The following is a 26294-nucleotide window of genomic DNA, read 5'->3' as shown; positions in this document are numbered from 1 at the left end:
TGATTCAGAGCAAAAAATATTGTGCATTTTACTTTATATTTACAGTATTTGACAGCAATAGTTAGTACTTTGTAAATTAAATGTTCTGCACACCCAGTATGCCAGTATTTAGATTTTTCACTTAAGTAAAATACAAACATTAGTGTTAACATTTTATCTTATTTTATACTTCTACTCCACATTCGAGGTAAATAGTGTACTTTTTATTTTGATACATTTACCTTTGTTAGTTACCTTACAAATTACGATTTTATATACAATAAATAATGCATTATTAAAATAGTATTATTACTATATACCATATATAATAATACATAACTACGTAACACCAGGTTGCACTCAGTATTCTCTCAGTACTTTTACTTTCAATACATTTTGTGTGATATTTTGTATTTTTACTTGTGTTATTTTAAATGCAGGACTTTTACTTGCAATTAAGTATTTAAACACTGTAGTATTGTTACTTTTGCTGCTCCCAAAAATACAAATTCACTTGAACATAAACTGGATGAGAGGCATTTATTTCAGGACTGTGATACAAACAACAGTGTGTGATCTGAATGTGAACAATCACCATAAAGCTCTTTTTTTATACTGTTGCTCCTGAAATGACTGACAGCTAAACAGTCAACATAAACAACAATCAAAGTTTCTGTGGAAATGTTCAGGACATGTTTTATAAATTATGACCAGCTGAGGAGCTCCTCAATGAGCTCTTCTAAAGTACAGATTGGGACAAATTCACGACATAAATATCTATTAAACTTTTCATTCAGCAAAACTCTACTCACACAACCCTGACAGCCCCATTTCTATCTTTCAATCCTGCACACACTACAAAAAGAAGTTGCCTTTAAATGTCATAAGCAGATATTGTACATACATCCCTATCTGACTGATTTATATACATAACATAAATAAAACTCATCTAAAATTTAACACAAACAAACATAAAAACAGCACATGTTGACCTTTTAAGGAAATGTTTTAAAACATTGAAATATGACCTTTGGACCTTTTAAAAAAATCCCATTATTGCGAAATGCAAAATAAAAGCTCTTAGATAAATACTGCACTGCATATTCTGCCTACACTTGCATCACTAACACTAACATGCTGCTACAGTTCAAACTCCAGCACAGTATTTAGTTTAGAAAGAGTGATAAAATAGTCCTGAGTAAAGAGAGAGGAAAGAAGCTGTTATTGCACAATTCAAATTTAAGTTAAGGCAGTTTTAAGAAAGCTTTCTATGAGCTCTAGAGCAAATCTATTACCAATTCTAATCACTGCCGAAAAAACGATAAATTAGTCGTAAGAAATTAAAGCTTCTGTCCGGACAGACAAAAAGTCTTCTTTTAAGTCTCTTCAAGTAGCTTCCGCAGACTTCTTTGGATCTAGGATTTAAAAGATGAAAAATATCTGAAAATATTCTAAAATTGAAAAAAAATAAATAAATAAAAAATGTAATAAACAGAATTTCTGCCATGCAACTGTATGTCTCCACTCACCAGCTCACATCCATGTCTGTGAGAACAGCTGCTGTCAATCTGCTAATGTACCACGCAGCAAGAAAGCCAATAAGCTATTTCTCAACTATAACTAAAACTAATAACTTATTGTATGGAACCGAGACCTCCATATTGTTTTTATTAACACTTTGAAACTTTGAGCGACATCATTTTTCTTGTGCTGTTTTCAAAAGTATTTACAGCTTTGAACTGTGAGCAAATCCGTGGAATTTCTTGAAAAACACTGAAAAAAAGCAAAAACTAAATTGGTAAGAAATGCTTTATAAATTGCAAGAAATTAGGAAATTTAGAAAACGATTTATAAAGAAGATAATTAAAAATGTCTATTCATAGTTAACGAAATAAAGAAGTATGTACTTCTTCATAGTCCTTTTCAAATATGGGATATTTAACCTCAAGAGGTTTGAATATTTGTTATTGTTATATACTTTTTTTGTCTTTTTGTTTTTGTTCATTGCACTTAAGGCTTGTTTGCATTTATCTGTGTTTTTGTACATGTTCAAAATAAAGATTCATTCATTCCAAAAAGAATTAATAGGGAAAAACTATATTTATAATTATCATAATTACATGTTTAAAATCATCTTACACAATTATATATATTTTTCAGTCACTTTTACAAGGTTATTTCCTTTTTTTATTTTTGCCTTTTTTAAAAAAATGTTTTCAATTTAGTTTCAGCAAATGTTCTTGTACTTTTTACTAATTACTTGCTAATTTTAGGAGTCATGTCTTATTTTGTTGCTCACTGCCTTCTTCTGTTTTTTAAAGAAATGAAGTTGCTCAGGTTTCAAAGAGTGAATCGCTGCACTCCAGTCACACCCTTTTTGTTTTAAAAGTGTGAAACATTTTTTGTGCAAACCAATTCAGAACATTTAGATAAATGAGATGGTGTATATGAAACCACTGAATTTCAAATGAGACATTTTTGCAAGAGTGTGGAAACTGGACGAACCTTTTCTAGCTTGAACAAGTTGGTAGAAAGTTCTCCATAAATCTCAGCATTCACTTCTTCCTGCGGCCTGTGGCTCACTGCGTTCCTGCAAGAATATCTGCACGTCAATCATAAATCAAAAAAAGTGTGACGATGCGTGACCAAGAAGAAATAAAACAATAAGAGTGCATTATCTCACAGTGTGGTGACTCCGACACCGATAGCACCTCAATAACGTGAACTCTTACTCAGTACGAACGTGCTCCCCCATGGACACCAGCGAGTTCAAACGATGCTCAAGAGCAACAATCTTGAAAGCCATGTAACAGGAGGACAAGACGAGAATACTAACTCTGTGAGGAGACACACACAAACATCAAACATTCAAACAGAACAATTACTAACATGCCCCAGATCGTGAAAATTAATCCATCAATGGTGTTGTCCGAGTCTCGTATTCCACGTAATGAATGGTTACTCACAAAAACAGATAGATGAGGAGGATGACTTGTAACGACATCGGCTGTGAGGGTTTGTCTTTGAGCTTTGTCGACCCTACAATGAAAAACTATTTAAAAATTGCAACAGAAATAAATAAATGTGCTGCAACATTAAAAAGAATATTTTGACATTTGGGAAAATATGCTAGTTTGTTGTCATGCATTTTATAAGAAGCCTAATGCCACTATCGTGTCCGTACTTTCCGTATTTCCGTATTAAGACTGGAAACAGGGAAACAGCTAGCCTGAATCCATCCAAAAGTAAAACAATCCCAGCCCAGTCACCAAAAGGAAATGTTGGCATTGTACATTTCTTTCTTTTATACAGTACATTTTCACATTTCATATATATCATATCAGCGTTTCTAAAGTGACGTAGTATATCAGCAGTAGTCTGGAGCTGGAGGGGATGGTGGATGGCAGCTCTTTCGTCACCAAACATTGGTGTTTTATGGCGTGTGAATCATGAGTTTCGTTGAAATACGATATTTGCTGATTTCACAAAGTCTGTTACGATACGATCCTAATTCGATTCAATTCAGGGGCCTGTGATTCATCGTCTTGCTGCTTATCGTTATCTACCTGATGCAAGCAAAGTTTGAATGTTTAGGAAGAACATGTGCTTGGATGGAAATTGTGACATGGGAATTTAGAAATAAATGCATATTGTAGAGATAACAAAATGTATCGTTCTAGCAAATTTAAAAGTTTCTGCCACATAATCAGAGGTATGCAAAATCAAACAACAGCAGCATTTTTTCATGTGACTGGGTTGGAAAATCCACCTATCAACACATTTACAACTCACTTCTCGTGTTTTTTGTTTACTCCATGCGAAAACTGAAGGGTTAAAACAAGTTGGAGTCTCTGCCTTTTGTTTTTTACGTTCCATTTTTTTGTGTTAATTAAAGCTAAAATGTGTGTTTATCCAAACACTCTTACATACCTCCTGGTGTTTAGTAAATGTAGAATAAGCTATATATTAAAACCATATCACTTGCAAACTTCTTGGAACATATTTTAAACAATAAACACATCATTATTACATTTTTAGCCATTTTAAATTAAATTGTTTGTTTTCTTAGCTTTGCAAAAAGACTGGAAATATAGAAAGAGAAACAGAAAGAGCTAGATGTCCAAATGTAACAAAAACTGCCTACAGCATCTTTAAAGCTCAATAGTGAACACTATATCTTGTTTTGAAAAGTGTAAAGATGAAACGTTGTGGTTTACCAGGGCAGTTAAATTCATTTCAGCAATAATAATAATAATTTCTGTTTCTAGTCTTTATGCTAAGCTAAGCTAACCAGTTGCTGGTGGTCAATTTTAACTGTCCAGGCATGAGAGTGGTGTCAGTCTTTTAATCTCAGCAAGAAAGCATGAGTATTTGCCTAAAGGAACTAATCTTCCACTGACTCTGAATAAAGCTTTTTTGAACTCAAAAAGATCCAGTATTAAAGTACCATTTTTGAGGGCAGCTCCGTGTTTTGGGCTTGGACTCTGGAGGTGAATGTCTGCGTGCACTGAAACCTCTCCGCTCTTCACTGCACTCAGAAATGTATCCGGGAGGCCGGTGAAGTCTGCTCAAACAAACAGGAAAGAACCCGTGACTCCCGCTGCCTATGAGTAAATATTATTAATAGACTAACAAACGTCATGGCTCAACGTGTACTCCATGTTTGCTTTGAGATGAAACAGCTGATAATAAACAATAAACTGGAGATTCTATTCATCATTTAGTAACATCATCATTGTTTTCATGCCAACTGTCTTTAAAAAAAAAAGCCTCAATGGCTCATATTTCACTCAGCTTCACTCCAACTATTTGCAAACCAAAAGCTGTCTGAGCCACAATGACACCTGGCACCTTTTGGAGAAAGGAAAAACACTACAAGTGTGTACAGCAGATTAGAGTACATGTTGGAAAGTGTAAGTATACATAAGAGGGATCAAGATGGGTCACACACCATTTATTTTGTCATAATCTGGAGTTTGGGAGCCAGAGCTGCTGCTCTCCATCATCTCCTGACGCCTTTGTTGCACAACCCCGTCCAGGTCGGAGAAGTCCTGCAGCGCACGTACAGGAAAATATACAATGGATACCACATGCAGGGAGAGTATTGTATAGCATGAGAACAAGGCACTTCTGAGAACAAGGCACTTCTGTACATCTTTTATCACAATGGAAAATACAGAATAATAAATACATCCTGTGCAAAAACATCCCATAAAACAGGACAAAAAAAACTCCTGACTGACCAGAGGAAGCGACGATGGACATTTTACCCTGAAGCTGGTCTCACAGGAGGAAATATTGGGGCTGTTACATGTTTTATCCACCTGGAATCACAGAGTACATACATCAGTATGTGGAAAAAAATATATTTTTTAAAACAGTATTAATCTTTAATTTTTCCAATTTGCAGCAACAGAACATGCAATAAACATAACTCTGAAATAATATCACTTTATGAAGCTGTTAACTTTGGATAAAGCCTGACAAGCTGTCAAAAAATTTGACTTTTCAACCTTTCTGAAGTTATGGGACATTTTCAGATCAGACGAAAACTGTTGAGCTTTGATGTCAGATACATTTGTATCCTTCATCAGCAGGGCGAGTGGCTACTAATTATTTTTAAGTTATTTTGAATTACTAATAGGCAGCCCTGTGAAGTCTGCAGATATGTAGCAACTAAATTTGTCCCTGAAAAAACATTTTATTCCTAAATTACTGTTAATAGAATATTATAGGATTTAATGGGCTCTGATGGCCACTGCTAAACAGCCATATCATACCACGGCGTTACTTTTGGGGGGCATAAAACCCAATGTCCCCCCCCACCCCCACATAGATGGCATCTATGGTTACAACCGTGCAACATATACAAGCTGCAGGACCGGCTCACCACAACAAACCACAGAAAAACTCAGATTAAACACACACACACACACACACACACACACAGAGGTGGCGTGACTTCATTCTCTGCCCATTACTACACCGTGTGTTTACATAGCAAACAGTGGTTTGCTGCTATATTAATATTCCAAATATCTCATGTAGATCCTTTTCATGATTTATCAACCATCAAAACAGTTGTTGATGACTTTTCTTCAGACAATTAATGAGCAAATTAATTCGGACAAATAAGTATTTTAAGTAACTCCTAGAAACTATTATTTAATGTGCTTTTTATTCTTCATTTTTTGGGTCATTCTGGCAGTGTTCATGCATATGGCATACATTTTGACAAGATTGTGTATTTTTGTTTAATCTTAGAATTTCCAGCTCAGCTCCTTCAATAAGTCTAAAACATACTCCGGAAACTAAATTGTTACATTCATGCTATTAAATGGAAAAAATGCTCCACTGAAACCCATTCAAAGAGACATCGAAGCATAAAAACATGCATTGTATTATTTCTGGGTGTCATTCATGGCTTTTGACTCGGAATTTGTCATTTTTTACTATTTTCCTTCTGAAGATGCCATTTTTACCATAGTTGGTATACGGTGAAAACACATGGTATTTCCACTAGGTGGACACAATCAATGTTGCTGCTAATCATTGACATATCCCAGGCTGTAATAATCCCAAAGAAAATTAAAATTATATATATATATATATATATATATATATATATATATATATATATATATATACACTTTGCATGTAGTATATTAAATCTAAAAACACAGTGGCATCATGAAAAAAAACTGGCATTTAAAGGGTTGAAAATTCGGAAGACTAAATTAATGAATAATTGATGCTTCTGATTAGAAATAATGTTGGTTAAAAAGTAAGTTCAATGAAAGTAGAAAGTCGTGTTAATGTTTTTTTTAATAGCCTGATTTGGAAAGCGCATTTTGTGTGTATAGGTGTGAATATTTGACACTGCACAAAAAAAGTATAAAAATCAATGTTGCTGCAAATCATTGACATATCCCAGGCTGTGAGAACACAAAAATCTTCTTTGCATGCAGTATATTGAAAATAATTCATTTTTTGTGTTTTCTCTTCATCTAAAAACATAGTGGCATCATGACAAAAACCTGACATTTAAAGGGTAAAATTCTGAGAATTAATGAATATTTGATATTTATAATTAGGACTGATATTGGTTTAAAAAAAATAACTCGATGAAAGTTAGTCTGAGCATATTTTGTGCGCAAATCAATATGATTGTGTGTTGTATTAAAGCGGGCCCTGAGGGTTAAAGATGATATTTACCTCCAGATGAATGCAGATGGTCTTCAGAAGTTTGTAGGTGGTGTTTCGTGAGAGGAAGGACACAAACACATGCTGGAAGACATTATTTTAAAGTAGAATCACTTTACTGTTCACATCAAAAGTGTAAAAAAAATTGATTGTGTCAACAGTCTTCTCACCTGATCGCTTGTAGTTTCAATCACGAGGGCGTTTGGCACCAATAACGCAGTTTTAGTTTTTTTAATAAATGTCACAGACATCACCGGGATGGAAATCTAGTTTAAAAAAAACACCATCGAGTTACAACAAAGAACTCAGCCATAAAACATGAACCTTATCACAGTCCCAGTCAGTATCATACTCTACCTTTGTATCTCTGCCAAAGACTTTGGAGTGGAAACAGATCCAGTTATCAGAGACAAACATTTTGCCCTGATATAAGATGTCTCTCTGCAGGGCACATGTGTAACCTGTCGGCCACAAACACACGCTTAGTGACATTTATCTGCTTCTTTATGTGAGAAAAAAAAAAAATCAAAAACGTACTTTGTTTGAGCGACTCATCTTTGCTGACCTCCTTGAATAACTTATGATACTGGGCGTTTGTCTTTGATAACTGGAAAGAAACAGAAAGATAGTTTGTGAAGAAAATGCAAAAAAAAGTAACGTGTTAAGAATTTGATGATTAGATTAGATGTGTTCCTACGTGACCAGGCTGGGTTTTTTTCCGTTGAAACTTTGTTTCGCAGTCACTCGGACTCAGCACTGGAGAAAGCTGCTCCACTGGTTTCAATCTAACAATTGAAAAGGTCAGTGTTTTTGTTTAAATAGCACAGTAACACCTGAAAGAGGAGGACAGCTGAGATAAATGAGCTATTGTAGGCCAGTTACGCGTCATGACTCGTGATATCAACATGATACGTATGCTCTGGCTCACAGAAATAATGGAGTATTAGGCAAAAGTAAACGTCCTTCATTTGGCTGTGTGTGGTGTCAGCTGCAGTTACGTAAGGACTGCTTACACAGCAACAGCCAAATCTGTAAACAGCACTTTGCTCATGCAGGTATACAGACGTTAACTGGAACTGCAGTGTTGTTTTGACAACTTAAGTGATATTATCCAGTGTAGCCTACTGTGTGATTTAAATTTAAAGAAAACAAATTTCATATTCTTTGGATTTCTTTATGGTATTTCAAAGTAATACTTAAAATAAACCTCTTAGGAGGAGAATATATCTAAAAAAAATGCCATAAAGGCCACACTTTATGAGAAAAGACCCACATGACACCAATTCAAAGACTACAAAGTTTAAATTTATTATGAATTAAGGTCCAAATGTTTTTGCATGTCAAAAACATTAAGGTTTTAGGGGGTTTGAGAAAATGAGCCCATGGTCACAAACATGCAAAAAGGCCACACCACCTCTCCTACATAAATGCAAGACGGGCAAACTTTATTTGTTTAGCAGCTTTCTGTTGTTTTGTGTCTCTTTGTTGTCGTTGAGCATCTCACCATGGTTTTGTGTTTCTTTGTTGTTGTTTTGTGTCTGTGGTTGTTTTGCACCTTTTGCATCATTTTGTGGTCATTTTGCATCTTTCTGTGGTCATTTTGAATCACTTTGTGGTCGTTTTGCATCTCTTTGAGGTATTTTTAAATGTCTCTTTGTAGTTGTTCTGTGTCTCTTTTGAGTCATTTTCTGACTCTTTCTAGTCATTTTGTTTCCCCTTTGTAGTATTCATTTCTCTTTGTAGTCATTTTATGTCTCTTTGTTGTCATTTTGATGTCATCTGGGGTCTTTTTGCAGTGTTTTTGTGGTCATTTTAAGTCTCTCTTTATAGTTGCTTTGTGTCTCTTTGTAGTCATTGTGCTTCTTTTTGTTGTCATTTCATGTATCTTTGTTGTCATTTTATGTCTCCTGTTGTCATGTTGTGTCTCCTAGTTATTTTTTGCCTCATTTTGCAATTGTTGTGAATTTTTTTTGTGTCTCTATGTTGTTTTCCATCTCTTTGAAGTTGTTTCGTGGCTCTTTGTTGTCATATCTTTGTGGTCAATTTTTGGGTCTTTGTGGTCAGTACATGTCTCGTCAAGCAACATTTTGCAAATGAAGACTAGGGGGGGCCCTGCACTTAGGGCCCCTGGGCATGTGTGCAGTAGGTCCATAGGCAAAACTAATGATTAGTTACTTAATTACTTAATATATATAAACGATCTAAATAAAGAGCATATATACAGGAATAAACATGTAGAGTTTAAGCATGGACAGACACACACAGGTTAGATATTTGATTCATTTAAATTAAGTCTAAAATAAATAAATAAAAATCTGCTGATTATCTTTTCAACTCATTACAAAATAGTGAAGTCTAAAGTTTAAAGTGACATCTTTAAATGTCTTGTTGTGTGCAACCAGCAATTCAAACCTTAAAAAAAGTCTCTTTAAAATGAGTCAAAGCAGAGAAAATGCGTGGACACAGCACTCAAAGAGGCTGGAACTAAAGAATTTGTGGAATTTTCTTGCTTCGAAAATAACTTCAACACTATTAACTGCGTGATCCTCTCAGCTGTAGTGGTTATATTAGGTTCATTATTGCTCACCTCATGCCAGCTGGTTTCCTCTTGCTCTCTGAGGGGTCTGCCTCTGACTCTGGACACAGCAGGAGGTCTGCAGGTGAGCCTCTGTGTCTCCTCTGTCTCCTCTCACCTCCATTCTCCAACTCAGACCTGCACACATCACACAGGACAGTGTCCTCTGTCCTGTCCTGCACAACAACCACCTGCACAAGACTTAAGGGTCTCTAAGTATGATATCTGCAAGTAACGCATGAAATAGCCTCACCATACCACATACTATTATTCATAAACATAAAGTATATGAAACGTTTTGTCTTCTAGATGCAAATCAACTCGATGTGTTGCCACGTATGCGCCCGTTAAAAGTGAGCGCGTCCCTTTAATTAAAAAAAAAAAAAAACAGGATATGAATGCAAATAATCAGAATCCATGAGGCCTGAGAAAGAGCCCGGGCCCTTCCTCTCCATCTGATCCAGACTTACCGAGTCCCCCGGGAGTCCTTGTTGGAAAGTTGCTCCGGTGCGGATAACGGGGTCAGAGGTCTGTCCGCCTGCTCGGTCATCAGTACCATCTTTTTTTTTTATATTTCATATCTTTTACGCGTCTCCCTACATCGGCACCAATTCTGTGCCTACATACAACACTAGGAGCTTTTTTTTGAACAGGAAGCCCTGGCACGGAAAGTTTTGGGAAGATCGGCTTCGGTGGACCGAGAAGCCCGGCAGAGGAGGAGCCGGGAAAGGGGAGGGAGCAGCAGGGAACAATATCAGGAACCAGTGGGGAGAAGCCGAGTCCTGCTGGGGGTGTTTGAATCGTGTCATAAAGCTTGCAGAGATACAGAATTTCCCTATTTTCAAATTGGAATATATAACTTTCCACAAGGTTGACCTTTGCGTAAAATCTTTGCGTAAAAACGATCCATATACTGTGCGTAAACGGTTCCAAACTCTTTATGTCGTTAGTCAGCTTCCTGCTACAAAACTACTTTACACACTTTGGACATTTCTTACTTCAGAGTGTGTTTGGGAGAAACTTCCAGCAGGGGGAAGCAGAGATCTGATGATGTCATGTCTGTGCGTTCACGTGTCACGTGACTGTGCTGACAGAGGTTGAAGAAGTATTAAGATGTGGATGAAAATTGTGTCTTTTTTAGTAATTAAACTAAAGTATTTACTTAACGGTCTACAACATATTTTTTCATTTATTATTATTATTTTTTTATTTATAATAAAATTTCCTTTTTTTACTTCTCTGTGTGTACCGCTGAAAATATCAGCGACAACAATGTATACCTCTTGTATAGATACACTGAATGTTTAATGCAAAATGCCAATAAAAAGTATATTACAAAAAAGAAACTAAAGTATTTGTCACTTATTCTCTGAATAGCTTGGCATCAAACTATTTTGGATGGAAACAGAACATTAATTTAAAACACTGACTGGTTTAAGGGTTCAATTAGAAAAAAATGATAAAAATGGAGTTGATTGTGTGAAAAATCTGTTCGGAAACCATTTTTTTGTGTGAAAAATATTACATTCATAAATGTAAATGCACCAAAAAATACAAGAATTGAAAACAGAAACAGGACATTATATCTAAACATTACACAGATGACAGATGGCAAAGCTGAAAAAGCACTGGACATTTGTAAAACTTTAAATATTTTTGTTTTATACTTTGGTTCGATACCCCTTATGTATGTATAAAGTTTATCCTGCATGGTGTTTGCCTTTGTTAAGTCTTTTTTGTTTTTCTTATGTCTTGTTTTTAATGTTATATTTTGCTGTTGTTGTTGTTTGTTATGTGATTGAATTTCTAAATATACTTGAGCCATGTATGAAATGACTGACAGAACAAATAACAAGCAAAAAGAAATAAATAAAATAAAATAAAATAAAATAAAAAAGAAGTATGGAGATCCTTTGGTTGCAAGTAGCAGTACTACATATCTTACATAAAGTGCAGATATCAGCAAAAAAAACCAAAAAACCGTTTGCTTTCAGGTCCTTTATTATACACTAATGAAATAATATAATAATATATTATGAATATTATATTCAATTCCTGCGGATATATCCCCCTAAATCCCAGTCACTGGACCTTTAAATGTCTAAAACAGCTACATTGCTATCTGCATACTAAATAACACAAAAAAAGGCCTTGAGTTATGGGCCTCAGTTCTGCAATTTATTAAATATAATGAAACATTAATATGATTTAACAGCAAATATCTGTATTTTCCAGCATTGAACACTAGGAGTCACTGTCGCAGCATTAATGAACACATCAGCACCAGGAGGAAAATACTTGTCAGAGTTCATTAAGTATCCAGGAGACAATGGCACAGCCGGCACTGCGAGCTAGCAGCTAGTTAGCCTGCCATTAATCATGGCTGACAAGAACAAGGGGTTAAAGGTTGGAAAGCTGCCAGAGACTCTGTTATAAACTGCCTGTGCATTCACGGCGCAGGAGAGCTGGGAGACTTCCAGGGACTGTTCACTCACTCACATCTACACTGAACTGTGCTGGAAGAAGTATTTACATCTTTGACTATAGTAAAAGTACCACTTCCATTCTGTAAAAATACAATCTTAAAAGTAAAAGTCAAATTTTCAGTCAAGTAAAAGTACAAAAGTATTAACAACAAAGTTTACTTGAAATTTGAAAAGAAGAAGTATTTATAGGGCAGACTGGTCTCTTTCATAGTTTTTTTAGTAGAAGTATTATTACTAATGTTTTACAACATAATCAGGATTTTTATGTGGATCAAACATTTTGTTTGTAGAATCTAAATCTGACAAGTAACTCCAGCTGTCATATATATTTAGTGGCGTAAAGTAAATTACAACATCTACCTCTGAAATGTAGTAGAGTAGAAGTAGGCTATAAAGTACCATGAAATTGAATGAATCAAGTAATAAAAGTATCTCAAAACTGTACAGCACTTCTGTAAATGCTGCTACCGCGGTCAAATTAAATGTGATCGAGCCTGATGTCCCTAACATTAAAAAAAACAACATACTTCTGTAATTACTGCACTATTGTCATTGCCATTCTGATACAATAACATATGTATGTCCACTCCATCATGTTATGTCGTAGTGTTGTTAAAATTAAAAATGCATAGATACAAATCCATTCAAAAATATTCAAAATGGTTTCCAGTCATTTTCCGTACTGTCTTTTATCCATTATGTTTACTCAAAGTTCTCAGCTCCTAACCAAGGACAGAAAAGACATCCTTGTCATGTCGTAGCCTTGTTATATTTGTTATTTTATAAAAAATATAAAAAATTATGCCCTCACTGTCAATACTTTTCCTGAGGCATCAAAAGTTGTATAAGTTAAAAATTCCAGCATTGTCACAACACTAATAGGCTATACTATGTGTTAAGGGAATTTAGTGGCATCTAGTGGTGAGGATTCCAAATTGCAACCAGGTGAAACTTTTCCCGGTTAGAATTCAATCTGTGTTTTGTAACGTTTTTGCCGCGGGGGGCTTCTAACTACAGAGGCTGATGAAAAAATGCAAAAAGCCAGTGTTTGGGTTTGTCCGTACTGTAGAAACATGCAACACAGCAATCTCTATAGATAAGGACCCACTTCCTATTTTGATATAAATGGCTAATTTTAAGGTAACACAATCAACAATCTAATTTAATCTAATTTTACACAAAAACCCATACTTATACAGTATATACTCATATATATTATGTGCCATTTCTGCCAATATATGACCCTAAATCCAACAAACTGGACCTTTAAATGCATGTAAACAAATACTACTATCACCCAAAAGGTCCCTGGACTTCAAGTATTTTCCTATAAAATGTGGAGGAGTAGAAGCATAAAGTAGATTAAATGTGAAATACTGGAGCCAGGCTAGCTGTTTCCCCCTGCTTCCAGTCTTTATACTAAGCTAAGCTAACCCTCATCTTGCATCTTATTCAGATATGACAGTTGTATCACTTTTCTTATGTTACATAGATGCAGATTTCAGGGGAGATGCAGGGAACACCCCCCCCCAATAATTAGATGTGTGCATTTTTCCCACCAAATACAAATGAAGGTGGGGTTAGGTGTTAGTAGAGGACTTGTATTTATTAAAAAAGTAATAATAAAGGCATTTCCTATTAAATGATGCATGAAAGCCACAAATTGGTCCATAAAAATTCAACCGAATGCAGGAAATTAAGTGGTTGATGCTCAAAATTTCCTGGCAGAGGAGCCCAAAATCTCTCTGTTTAATATGTGACCTGACCCTCCCAGTGTTGATGTTGCTGCGTCTAACTCTCTGCAAGAATATTGCAGTAAAAATACATTTTAATTCTAGTTAACCCCCTGAAAGCTGAGCAAACTGGTTTAATCTCTATTCAAAACATGGGAGGAAGGCAATGAGCAACTTTGGAAGACATTACCCAAAATTAGCAAGGAATTAGTAAGAACTTGTAAAAAAAAAAGTAAAAAAAAAACTAAAAATAAGCACACAAAAAAAGAAAAGAAAAAATGTTAAATAAAAATAAAAACCAAAGAAATGGCTAAAAAAAAAGTTATAAAAATGTAAATCTAAACTTTAAATATATAATTAAAATCAAATCAAATAATTATTTTTTGATAATTATTTCATTTCTCATAATTTAATCTGTTTTCTTTGTCTCAATTACTTATATATATATATATATATATATATATACATATATATATATATTTATCTATTTATTTATTTTATTACTGATTTTCAGTTCATGTTCTTGTAAGACTGTTCCAAAGTTGCTCGTTGCCTTTTAGCCACATTTTCAAAAGAAATCAAACCAATTTGCTCAGTTTTCAAAGGTTTAAACACTGATGAAAAACGTCTGCATGTAACTCAAGAAACTCATGTCGATCCATGTTTCAAAAGGTTAAAAAAAAGGCTTTTTGTTATATCAAATTTGAAAGATAGGACGCTCCTCTGCTGCTGCTGCTTTTTGAGAAATATCTCCTTCTTGAAGCAGGAGCCCTTTATAGATATTCCAGCACAGAGAGACAGAGAACAAGGCGGGCATAGAGAGAGGAGGCGGCTGCTGTGTGAGAGAGAGAGAGAGAGTGCAAAAATGGTACTCGTGACGGGAGAAGATTGAAGTCCTGTTAAGTGCTCTGCTTGAAAGCATGTCTGGCCTCATTAGCTGTCAGTTGTAACAATACTGAACTGGCAGTGAAGACAGGTTGGAGTCTCGTGGTCATAAATCACTCCTCGACAGCTGCCTGACAAGCTGGGAACCAGTACACAGGCACGGGCACCCTCTCAGCTCTGTCAAGACACTGCACAGGCACACTGTAATCTGAGAAATCATCGCCCTGAAATTACTCTGTAGAGCCAGGAAAAAAGTGGTGTTTTGTAAGAGGGAAATTGCTTTCATTTCACATGTACATGCACTCGTATGTGGCCCCGTCCACGACCGTGTCCATTAGCTAAATGAGCAGTGGCTGCAGTGACTTCTGTAGGGACGGGGGAAGGAGGAGGGGGGAGGTGGGTAAAGGGCCTGCAGGTCATTAATCACGGCCCCTGACATGCAGAGCAGGAGGCCAAGGCTCCCCTATGCATACAGCTGCTGGGCCACACTCAATGCACAGGGCCGATGTGTTGACCCTCAGACACCCCCTCTGCTCCCAGCGCCTGTGGCTCTCATCTGTCCAACTCCCTAACTGTTTGTGTCACTCATTTGTGCTGTCAGACACCTCCTCCCCCTCCCCCTCCTCCTCCTCCTCCTCCTCCTCCTCCTCGTGACCAACCGCAATACTCCTCATGCTGCTTTTTACTTTATGTTTGAGCCAGTTATACCAGTTGGCTATTAAGTAGATTTTGCATCATTATAGCTTGATGACTCCACCATCATGCTGTAATGACTCCTCCACCTTTGTCCAAATAATTCAGTCTCAGTTCTGTTTTATTTATAAAGCCCAATATCACAAACCACAATTTGCCTCAGAGGCGTTTACAGCACCCGACATCCCTCTGTCCTTAGACCTTCACAGTGACGAAGGAAAAAAGAAACAAGCCAGACTGATGCAAATATGACACAGAGGCGAGCTCTGTAGTGTGATGCCCACAGGCCCAGAAAGACTCATTTCCTGGTGGATAACTTTTTGTGAGCGTCAAAACCAATGCAAACTGACACACCCCACGATCTAGATGTTAAACCTTTCACTTCAATAATATTTGGAAAGTCAAAAACAGCTTCAAGATTAAAGGTTTTAGACCACCATTCAAGCTAGCAGAGCGCTAAACCAGAAGTCAGTCGCTCCGCCGGCAGAAGTTACCCACTCAGGCAAACTCGGCCGCCCTAAGTTTCTAGTGTGCATGCCTCATGGGCCCGCAGATCCAAATACTCTATACCCGCAAAAAGAGCTTTTTTTTTGCTTCATACGCCAATGAGCAGCTCTTACAGACAGGGCCCTGACTCCATGGCTATATCCAGACTTCCTTAATATATCCATAACATAAAAAATACATAAATACATTAACAGGGGGGACAAAAAAAAGTAGAAACCTCAGGAAGAGTAACTGAGGAGGGATCCCTCTTCCAGGACTGACAGATATGCCAGATGTCTGACAGATGTCATAAAGATCAATAAAATTACAGTAGATGACAAAATGATACAGAGGAGAGAGAGAGAGAGAAAGTGCACAGCAACAATAATGGAAACTATAATATAATATGTAACAATAGTAACACATAAAAATGAATAAATATTATTTATGAAAGCACATAATATTTCATGCATGTGCTGTAGTTTATGTATGTGGCAATAACAATATATGAAGATATGGCTAATAATAATGGCTACCAACAGGTCAAAGTTTTTCATTTGTCCAGCAAAATAGCTCAACGTTTACTAAATGGAAGATTGGAATGACCATTGGCATTCATTCATGCCGCCCTGCTGCATTAATTGTAACACGTTGGTTTATCTTTAATGTTTAATTTAGTGCCATCATTGGCGATTCTAAAAAGACACATTTTGTAAAACTGCAATGGAGACACTTTTTTGTCTTATCTAGGTCACATGATACTATGGGTGCTCGTCAGTAGGAACTGTCTCCCTCATGATGCTATCACCTCCCAGAAATCCCTCATACGTGGATGCTCCCACACATAAGGGGCTTGCTTTTAGATTATTGCTCGCGTGGAAATAATGACGGCTAGTGCGGTGGCTTCAATAGAAATAAAGCTGCTGATGTTTTGAACATCCATCACCATGTTTCTTGGAGTGTTATCACCAGAGGAGAAGATGCATAACATCACTCAGTGGAAAAACAGTCATCTCACAATTGTGTTTTATCAGGATGACTGCCAAATATGACTTTTAAGAATCACCTGAAATACCACCTCATGCGAGCGTAAGAACTTTTTTGCGATAAATGGGAGTTTTATTGAAAACTGATGTGTTTCCATTAGGCATATTTTATATCCCCAATGTCAATTTGCACAATCTTAGGGCTGATGTAAACCTGCCTAATGTTAGCATTTCACTTAAAATAGAGCCAGAGAGCCTCTAACATGGCTGAGGATTTATAGTCTTGTCAAAAAGTGAAACATAAGCCTCTCCCCCCTGATAATTTGCAGCCTCTTTAGTCATCACTCATTCATGATGCTAATATCTATGATTTATTTGCAATTATGATTTGTTTCTGGTCTTTTTCCTCCCAAAAAACTCTTATTTATACAAGAGTTAACTCATCATTCATGCTGCTTTCCTTCAGCTAATATTAGTTACACACAGGGGCCAAGCACAACCAGAGAAGAAATTGGGGGCCAAATGTCCCGCTTAAAGGCGACTTTTTAAAGGAAGGAGGCAGAGGTTATTTATTCACTCTTCCCACCCACGTTCCCTCAGTTCATCCTTCACAGAGGAACTCTTAATCTCTCGGTTGCCACAGCTCTTTTTTATTTAGCTCTCTAAATGAAACCCAGAGTGCAGAGGACAGATTCTGCTGTAATATATGGAAAGTCTCTGGGTATTGTTCTTGGAGGTGAAGGCTGGGTCTGCCTCGCTTGGTCTGAGTGAGTCCTGGGTGCAGCCTGACAGCTCCAGTGATTAATGATGACAGACTGTGGAGCTGCTCCTTCATCACATGACAAGCCTTTAACCTCTTAATCAGCCTAAACCAGCGCAAAAAAAAGAAGAGAAAAAAGACGGAGGAATCTTGGAGATAATGAAATTGTTTCTTGCATTAAAATCGCTAAGTCACAAATGATGAACATCTGCCCTCGATACTTTTGTCTGGATTGTCTGCGAGTTACAGATAGCAGACTCCCGCTTTCCCAGAAATAAACTCCTCTGCTTTCGTTTTGTCTTCAGTCCAACTTTATCACTTCATCCATCATCCGACTATGAGAGGGCTTGTTCTCGTGGTCCAAAAATAAAGAGGACACAGATGTCAGCCAGTGCTATACTGATGTTTCTAAAAACCGCCATAAACCCATCACTTACATCCACCCACAGGACTGAGCGCTCACAGAAAAACGCTCTCAGACGGAGCTGCGCACAACATGTTGATCCACTGCAACAATGCTCATATGGTAAATTACCCATAAACAACAACAAATTCATTTAATTACAAAAAGGGAACCACTACACAAAGACCTCTCTTTTCCACTGGTGGAACGAATTCAAATACATTTACTGCGCATTTGTAAGTGCTCATACTTTATCTTATTTCCTAATATTTTATACTACTACATTCCTCAAGGAAACCCTATACTTTTTTAACAGTTAATACTCTGTTGCTGTAAGTCAAAGTGCTGCATTCAAATATTCAAGTAGCCCTAATGCAGAATTTGGCCCTTTTCATAATAATGTATCTCATTGGTGTGTAATTATCAGTGCATTATTTTACCCTTTAACACCTGGATCGGCGATCGGCATCAGTTTTCTTTTGCTACGTTTAGGCAGCTTTTATAAGCATTTAAATCTTTGACACCTGAGAAAATTGGTTCAGCTTCTTATTGAAAATGTGAAATAAATAAACTTAAAATTTCCCTCAAATTGCAAAAATGTAATAAATGGTGACAAAAAAAAAGATAGCTGGGAGGGTTATAATATATTACAAAAAATGTGTCAAAAATGTCCATAAAACTTTATTCATAATTCTTAGAATTCTATATTTAAATTATGTTATAGAAAAAAAATGCATAAATATTTTTTTTTATTTACTTTTTTGGGGGGGCAAGCTTATTGAAAATAAGTAATAGTAATTTTACTCTAACTTTTTTACTGTCCTGCTAATTTTTTTTGTTCCTTTCTTGTTAAACTGCCTAATGCCTTTTTCCCTTGTTTTTGAGAGAAATCAAGCCAGTTCATTCAGGTTTCAAAGGGTTGATGCTGTACCTGGTAAAGATGAAACTCATTTTAATTAGTGTACATATTGCTGGGTGGCTTCACTTTTATTAATGCACCATGATGTGTAAGTTGACTGTATTTTGTATTAATAATCCCAATAGGTGAAATAACTAGCAGCTAAAGCTATCAAATAAAAGTAGTGAAGTAAAGTACAATATTTGCCTCCAAGTTGGAGTATAGTATAGTATAAAGTAACATAAAATGGCTAAACTCCAGTAAAGTACCTCAAAATTGCAGAGGTACAGTACTTGAGTAAATATACTAAGTTACATTCTTTGTATATTTTGATGCTAACACTTTTGTTTTTTTAACACCTTTACTTTTTGCACTGTTATTTCTACTTAAAGTTCTGAATACTTCTACCACTGTAAACACTGTGTAGCGTAAAACCTATTGTACCCTTTATATATGAGCAGTGGTAGAAAATAGTACATTCACTAAAGCAATGAGCTTAAGTACAATTTAGGTTATTTTCAAGACTTACTGCATTCTTTTCAACTACATTTAAGAGGGAAATATCGTACTTTATACTCTGGCAATGATGCTTCCACATAAATGCATCCATAGTTATTCAGCAAAAATACAAGATATCCCATTCTGAAATGAGCCATTCCACATAGTGAGTACATTTACTTTTGGTACTTTAAGTATATGTTGATGCTGATATTTTGACAATGTTGCTACGTTTTACTTTACTATGATTTAAAGTAACTAAGTGCATTTAAGTGTGCTGAAGTACAGCTGACCATCACACCCTGTTACAGAGACTGGAACATTTATTTGGCCTTAAAGAAATTGCACCAAGCTAGTTTAAATCCCATCAGATTGATCTCAGTGTGAACTCAGCATGTTAAAGTTTGTTGCAGTGTTCCACAAGGTTCTGTGCTCCGGCCAATTCTGTTCTTTATTTATATATATATATATATATATATATATATATATATATATATATATATATATATATATATATATATATATGTATGTATGTATGCCTCCCTCAGGCAACATTATTAGAACTGACCCTGTGAAAAGTTATGCAGATGATCCGCAGTTTCTTTGTTATGCAGATGATGTACAATTATATTCATCTATCAGACCAATTCTATTTACTTTAAATATGCTTCCCTCAGGCAACATTTTCAGAAATTACTCTGTAATTTTTCCTTGTCTATGCAGATGATACACAATTATATCTATTATATAATCATATGGTGAGTACTATGACTTTTGGTACTTTAAGTATGCTCTGATTGTACTACTTTTCATATTAGAATTTGAATGCAGGAACTTAACTTGTAACAGAGTATTTCTAAACTGTTGTATTACCACTTTTACCCAAGTAAAAGGTCTGAGTGCTTCTTCCACCACCTCTCTCCTCATGTCTGCTGTAAAAAAAAAAAAGAAAAAAAATGTCGACAGAGGGAGTTTAGTGGTGTACAAGAGGGCAAACGCAATTATGGTTTCTTTGCTAATGTGCATGGCCCCAGCTGGTTTTGATCTGGCTGTGCTCTGAAGGGCTCCTAGCTCACTTGTCAGCTCTCATGCATCACAGACCCGGTGCTTAACGGAAAAACGTGCTTTGGCAGCGACCAGCGGAGGCCTGGAGGCCAGCGGGTGCTGCTGGGTTAGCCACATGTAGAGGGGAGGGGGGGTGACACCATCCTCTGCCTTCCGCATCTGGAGCCTCACGGTCACATTCCCTCATTCCTTTTGGTTTTTCACCCTCTTCATGAATGTAATTGGCCGGCGTGACCCTGAGCAGACGCCACGCCACAGACTTGGGAGGTCAGGCGAAAAAAAGGGCTCCAAAATACACACACACACACGGACTGCAGCAGAAAGAACGTACAAACCAGAATGAGAGAGCAATGCCTGCATGGAAATAAGCAGACATGATTACTCAAATACAGTCATTAAGGAGGAAATGTTGTTTTTCAGGCTGTCAGGATGATTAATGAGGGACAGAAAATCCACTCAGATGCTGTTGTTTAGTCTAACCAGTAGACCTGATCTCTGCCACTAACGGAGAACAGACAGGATCTGAGTGTGCGTGTGTGTGTGTGTGTGTGTGTGAGTGTGTGTGTGTGTGTGAGTGTGTGTGTGAGTGCGTGTCAAATCACAAAAAAATGTTGAAAGCTTGAAACGAAAATTTTCAAAGGAAAGCTGGAGGTAAGGTGCTATAAAACAGTAATGCATTAAGTGTTAGTGACACAAAACTCAGCCTGAATTGCACCATTTACTGTGTCACTCTGGTAATAATTTTAATAATAACATTAATAATATTTGACAAATTCTTATTCATAAATTTGTCTCCACATTTCTCTTCAAAAACCACAAGTGACCGTTCACTAAACCCACTGACAGAGGGACTATCCACCAGACCAGACCAGCATTGTGTCATCACCAAGGCTGCCCCTGCTTTTGGGGAAAATGCTGAAAAGCCAACACAGTCTCATCCCAAGTCATCACATGTGGCTCCTTTGTCAGTGAACCGCCGTGTCTACATATTACGCTCTAGGTATCCTTCTGCGTCTGCTATTCATATTCTGAGATGCCACTACTGTGATGTCAACACCACCAAATGACGGGATTACGCTACATGTGATTATGTATAAGCAAAACAAGCACATGGTAACCCACGCTGGGACGTCAACAAAAGCACATGGCAACCGACGCCCAGACGTCAGGAAGCTGTGCAGTATCCAGGCAAAACCAGTCTGTACCCACATGCTGTCAGACTGATGAACTGCTCCACACTGCTATGCTTAGGCCTCAGAACTCTGGACAGTTGACTTTTCTCCATGCTTCACTTCATCATGCTGCACTTAATGCTGCTATTGTCTTACTGTTTTTAACACATTTTGATTGGTTTTATATTGCTCATTATTTATTCTTATAGGTTTCTATTTATTTATTTATTTTACCCAGAACTGATGCTATGATTACACTAAGATCCTTAGGTCTGTATTTCGTTTTTTCCTGTTTTTCATGGTCAGAATGACAATTAAGTACCCTTGATCCTTGAAAAGCACACGCCACCATGGATGGTTAGGATTAGGAGAAAAGGCACATGGTATGGTTTGGAAAAAAACATCACATTCAGATGGGAAGCAAACACCAGACTCCTGAATGAAAGTCCAGGGTTTGTTCAATCCATCTACCGCCCCTCCTGCCTGCCTCTGAGCACCCTCGCACTCCTTATATAACATCGTTACCACCAGTCTTTCAACATGAAGCCATTCTGTGCCATATCATGCGGAAGTGACAGGTCCTGTCCAGCCACATTCTGAGGAGACGCCCAAAATAAGGAGCAAACATTAAATTTGTACTATGTATAGTGTTGTATTGTCTTGAATCCTCTTTCATCCATTCATATAGTCACTGTTTTAACGTCCCTTAGTTCCTAACTCACATAGTCTGCGAGGTGTCTCGGTTTTGATTGGTGTTCTAGCTCTGTTTTGTAGAATCCCAGTACTCGTGAGGCAGGAAAAAAACTTTATACAATACAGCAGTCAAAGTCCATCCATAATCACATCTCATCTGATCCACTGTACACTGAAGGCCTATTCCTCACATAAAATGGTGTAACACATTCCTGACTGACAAAGCACGGTCAAAAACTTCTTTTAGCACGACGTCATCCTATCCTCTTTTGTTATGCGCACTAAACTGCCTTATGGCACCACAGCTGTGGTACAAACTTCAGTACTTTGGTACTAAAAACCTGCATTCTAACAGAAATATCATAATAAGTAATGCAGATATAAACATGTCTACTACAATACATCATTTAAAATATACAGAAACTGTTGTCAAGACTTGAATATCAAAACCTATATATGTAATAGACCAAAATTAACATGTTTACCAAGTCTTACAATTCACATGACCTTAACAACACTCTAAAACAATGCGGGGGACCGAGTAAAGAGACAACAGCGTCTACTTAGGAGAAAGAAAGGGTATACTATTTTATAAAATAGGTACAGCTTGCATTGCGTTTTTCTTTTCAAAATTGGAAATCACCCAGCATTCTTGGGCGGCGCCACCATTTTTGGAAAATAGTGAACATAGCTACAGTAGCTGGAAGTATCCATCACTGGTCTAGTTATCTGTCTTCTGTTAGCTCCTACTTCAGCTGAGAACTCTTCAGCATAATAGCAACCTTAAGTGATGTACCGTGATAGGTCAAAAACATGAGCCAATGCAGGTCCAACAACTGCCATTTTTAAAAACCTGTTAGTGAACAACAGACGACACAAAACACAAACAGCTCATATCAATAAAAATGGAAGAAAACACAATTTAATGAACCTATATGCGACGAGATGTGATTTATACTTGTCAAAGGAAATCTATCGAAGCAAATTTTCCGATAGTTGGCTTACATCATAAGACTTCCCAGTGGGCTGTTCCTCTCACGGAGACCTAAAATCAGCTTGGTCCAAAAACAACTATAGTTTCAAATATTATTTAGATTTTTGGGGTAGTAAGCTATCATGATTGTAAACTATTATGTTTTGCTTGACACGCGCAGCAACAGTAACAAATGGGGTCATGTTAATTTAATTTGCACGCCCAATTTAGGTTAATAATGAAAAGTGTTTCCTGGCATTTTTTAACATGTCAGTTTCTGATGAAAAGCAATCAAAAACATCTTTTTCTGATTTCCTTCATGTGCACCAAATTCATTCAAAACACCATTTCAATGCTGCAATCGATCTCCAGTCAAAGTGTCAACACATTCTGGAGAAAATTAGCCGTCTTTGTGAGTCTTCCAGTGCGTACCAAGCCAGCGAGTCCTCAGAAACTCCAGATGTTAACAAAAAATCATGCTGGAAGGCTGATAAGGAATCAGCTTTCAACAGATGTCTTGTGCCTCAGGACTCGGTGATTTAGTAGCTGTGAATGATGAAACAGTGTTTCAGCGTCTCACAGCCTGACTGGCTTTTATCATTATGCAAGCAGCTGTGAGTCCGGGTGACGTCATGTGAGCGGATGGGATCGAGAATGAGATGGCACATTCGTTTTCGGAATTTTTATGTCTTTGTCTATTAGATGTTTTTGGACATGTTTACTAGAGTATGACAAACTGGAATGTGGGAATGAAGGAAAAAAATGTTGGGCAGCGGTTAACTATTATTCTAAGGATAAAAGTTCATTCTTGGCCTTGGAAAAAAAAATCTAAACTCAAGAACCTTTTACTAGCATTTCCTTGACCATGAGATCTGGTTAAAAGCTCCGGGAAAGGTTTTGGGTTTTTTTTTTGAGGTGGTGAGTTTTTCCTTATCGGCTGTGAGGGTCCAAGGACAGCAGGATGCCGTATGCTGTCAAGCCCTTTAGGACAATTTCTGAGATATTTGGCTTGATAAATAAAATTGAACTGAATTGCTTGCAGTTTTTTAATTCTAAGTAATGAGTGTCAAACCAAAAATTAAATTTGGCTGAATAAATCTGTAAAAAGACTTTACTTTAAAAACAAAAAAATCAGTATTAGCTCTCTAAAGGCCCTCGCACCCTTTAAAGGCAAAAAATGGTTTAGTCCATCCCGTGCTAGGATTAAGGATCCAAAAAAGGAAGAAAAGAAAGGAAGAAACAAAGAGAGAAAGAAAAAGAAAAGGGACAAAAGGGCAAACTGATTTTGTAAAACAAAATCAAAAGGTGTGTAAGAAAGACAAGAATCAAGAGATATGGGGTGGAGGGTGGGGTGGGGGGCACAGAGACTGCTAATGTATTGGGCCCAGATTTTGGTACTACACCCCTGCTTCGATCCATGCAGCTAGCGAGGTTAAAAACTGTACAACCCTCCTATTCATATCTGAAAACAATATTGAGTTGTAAAATTTACTGCACCATCATAAACTAAAAAGAGTTCAAAATTATGAATTGGAGCACATGATACTGTAGCCTCATATTTATGTTGGCAAAACACCTGCAACACATGGTACGAATGAAAACCATCTTTTAAAGTAAACTATAAACTTCAAACATTCCCTTTTATCTGGAAATAATTAGATGAGACAATAAATCTTGGACAGTAAAATATTAATAAGCACTGTTCTTGCTCCCAAAAGAAAAAACAATTTATACTTCCCTCCCTTCTACGAAAATCAAATAGAAAACATAAATCCCTCCTTTTTGTTTCTCTTTTATTTATTGTACAGATTTTGCCTAAAGACTCATTTTATTTGCAGTACCTGGGCTGGTTGTTACATTAAAAGAAACAAACACGACAGACAATAAAAACACATTTTCTCTTATGAAATCCTGATCAACATTATTTTCTTGTGCTGGGTTCAGACGGCCTTCACAAGTATTTAAACCTTCCAGATGTGTACAAATTGGTTTGATATCTTTCGAAAACATGTAAAAAAAAAAAAAGGCAATGAGCAGCTTGGAAAGAAATGTCCCACAAACTGCAAGAAGTTAGTAGATTCCCTTTTTTTAAGCTAGGGAAAAATGTCCATTCAGCTATAAATGTTTTTAAAATTATGTTACAGAATTATTAGGCACCTTTTCAGCTATTTTCCTCTCCTTGTTTCTTGTTTATTTTAAGGTAATTTTCTTTTACCTTACCTTTCTTTTACTTTTTTTTTTTTTGCTAATTTTTGGGTAATTTCTTTTTATTTTGTTTTATTCTTTGTTTGTTTTTTTTGTTTTTTTAACTTATTTTGTGCTATTTTTTTGGCTCATTCCTCTTGACTCATTGCCCTCAAGCACATTTGCTCTGGTTTTAAAGGAATTAAACTCAGATGACAAACAGGTTTCATCAGTCACCAATAGGTGGCATCCCAATCCAACACTACACTCCCCACTGTGGCATATTTGAGGAGCAAACTAAAATTCAGCAAATGTTAAAACCATCTCTCGCATAAAATATCTTATAATATCAACGTCAAGACTACAGACTTGTCTTACATTGTTGTATCAGCAGCCAACTCATTTCTTAGACTTAATAAACTTAAGTGTGTCTGTTCTCTGGGCCATATCTGGCAACATGAAACCTTCAGAGTGGGCCTACAGGATGCCCTCCTGCCGAACTCAGACACCCCACATCAGCATCACAGACCACTGAAACAGGAGCGCTCTCTCTTGTTACGCCTGTTTTGACCCCCCTGGGTCCCTTGTCAGAGCTGTGACTGACCAGCGTGGGTCATCTATA

At 36.8% G+C, this 26294-nt stretch overlaps 1 protein-coding gene across 1 annotated transcript; it reads right to left on the bottom strand.

Moving 5' to 3' along the window:
• Positions 1-500: 500 nt before the first annotated feature.
• On the bottom strand, positions 501-10743 carry LOC121959937 (GRAM domain-containing protein 2B-like). The gene is made up of 14 exons (XM_088070888.1): positions 10228-10743; positions 9770-9895; positions 7880-7967; positions 7720-7789; positions 7540-7643; positions 7353-7448; positions 7195-7266; positions 5223-5303; positions 4931-5030; positions 4427-4543; positions 2946-3018; positions 2712-2816; positions 2485-2569; positions 501-1394 (listed from the first exon to the last, which is right to left on the bottom strand). Exons 1-14 carry the CDS (start codon positions 10314-10316, stop codon positions 1356-1358), a joined length of 1245 nt encoding a protein of 414 aa, XP_087927014.1. The 5' UTR covers positions 10317-10743; the 3' UTR covers positions 501-1355.
• Positions 10744-26294: the final 15551 nt, after the last annotated feature.

The sequence above is a fragment of the Plectropomus leopardus genome, chromosome 20, assembly GCF_026936395.1.
Source record: "Plectropomus leopardus strain MGB_pleo_1.0 chromosome 20, ASM2693639v1, whole genome shotgun sequence".
Classification (NCBI taxonomy): domain Eukaryota; kingdom Metazoa; phylum Chordata; class Actinopteri; order Perciformes; family Serranidae; genus Plectropomus; species Plectropomus leopardus.
Note: the sequence above shows the minus strand (reverse complement) of the source record. Positions and strands in the feature narration are given on the sequence as shown.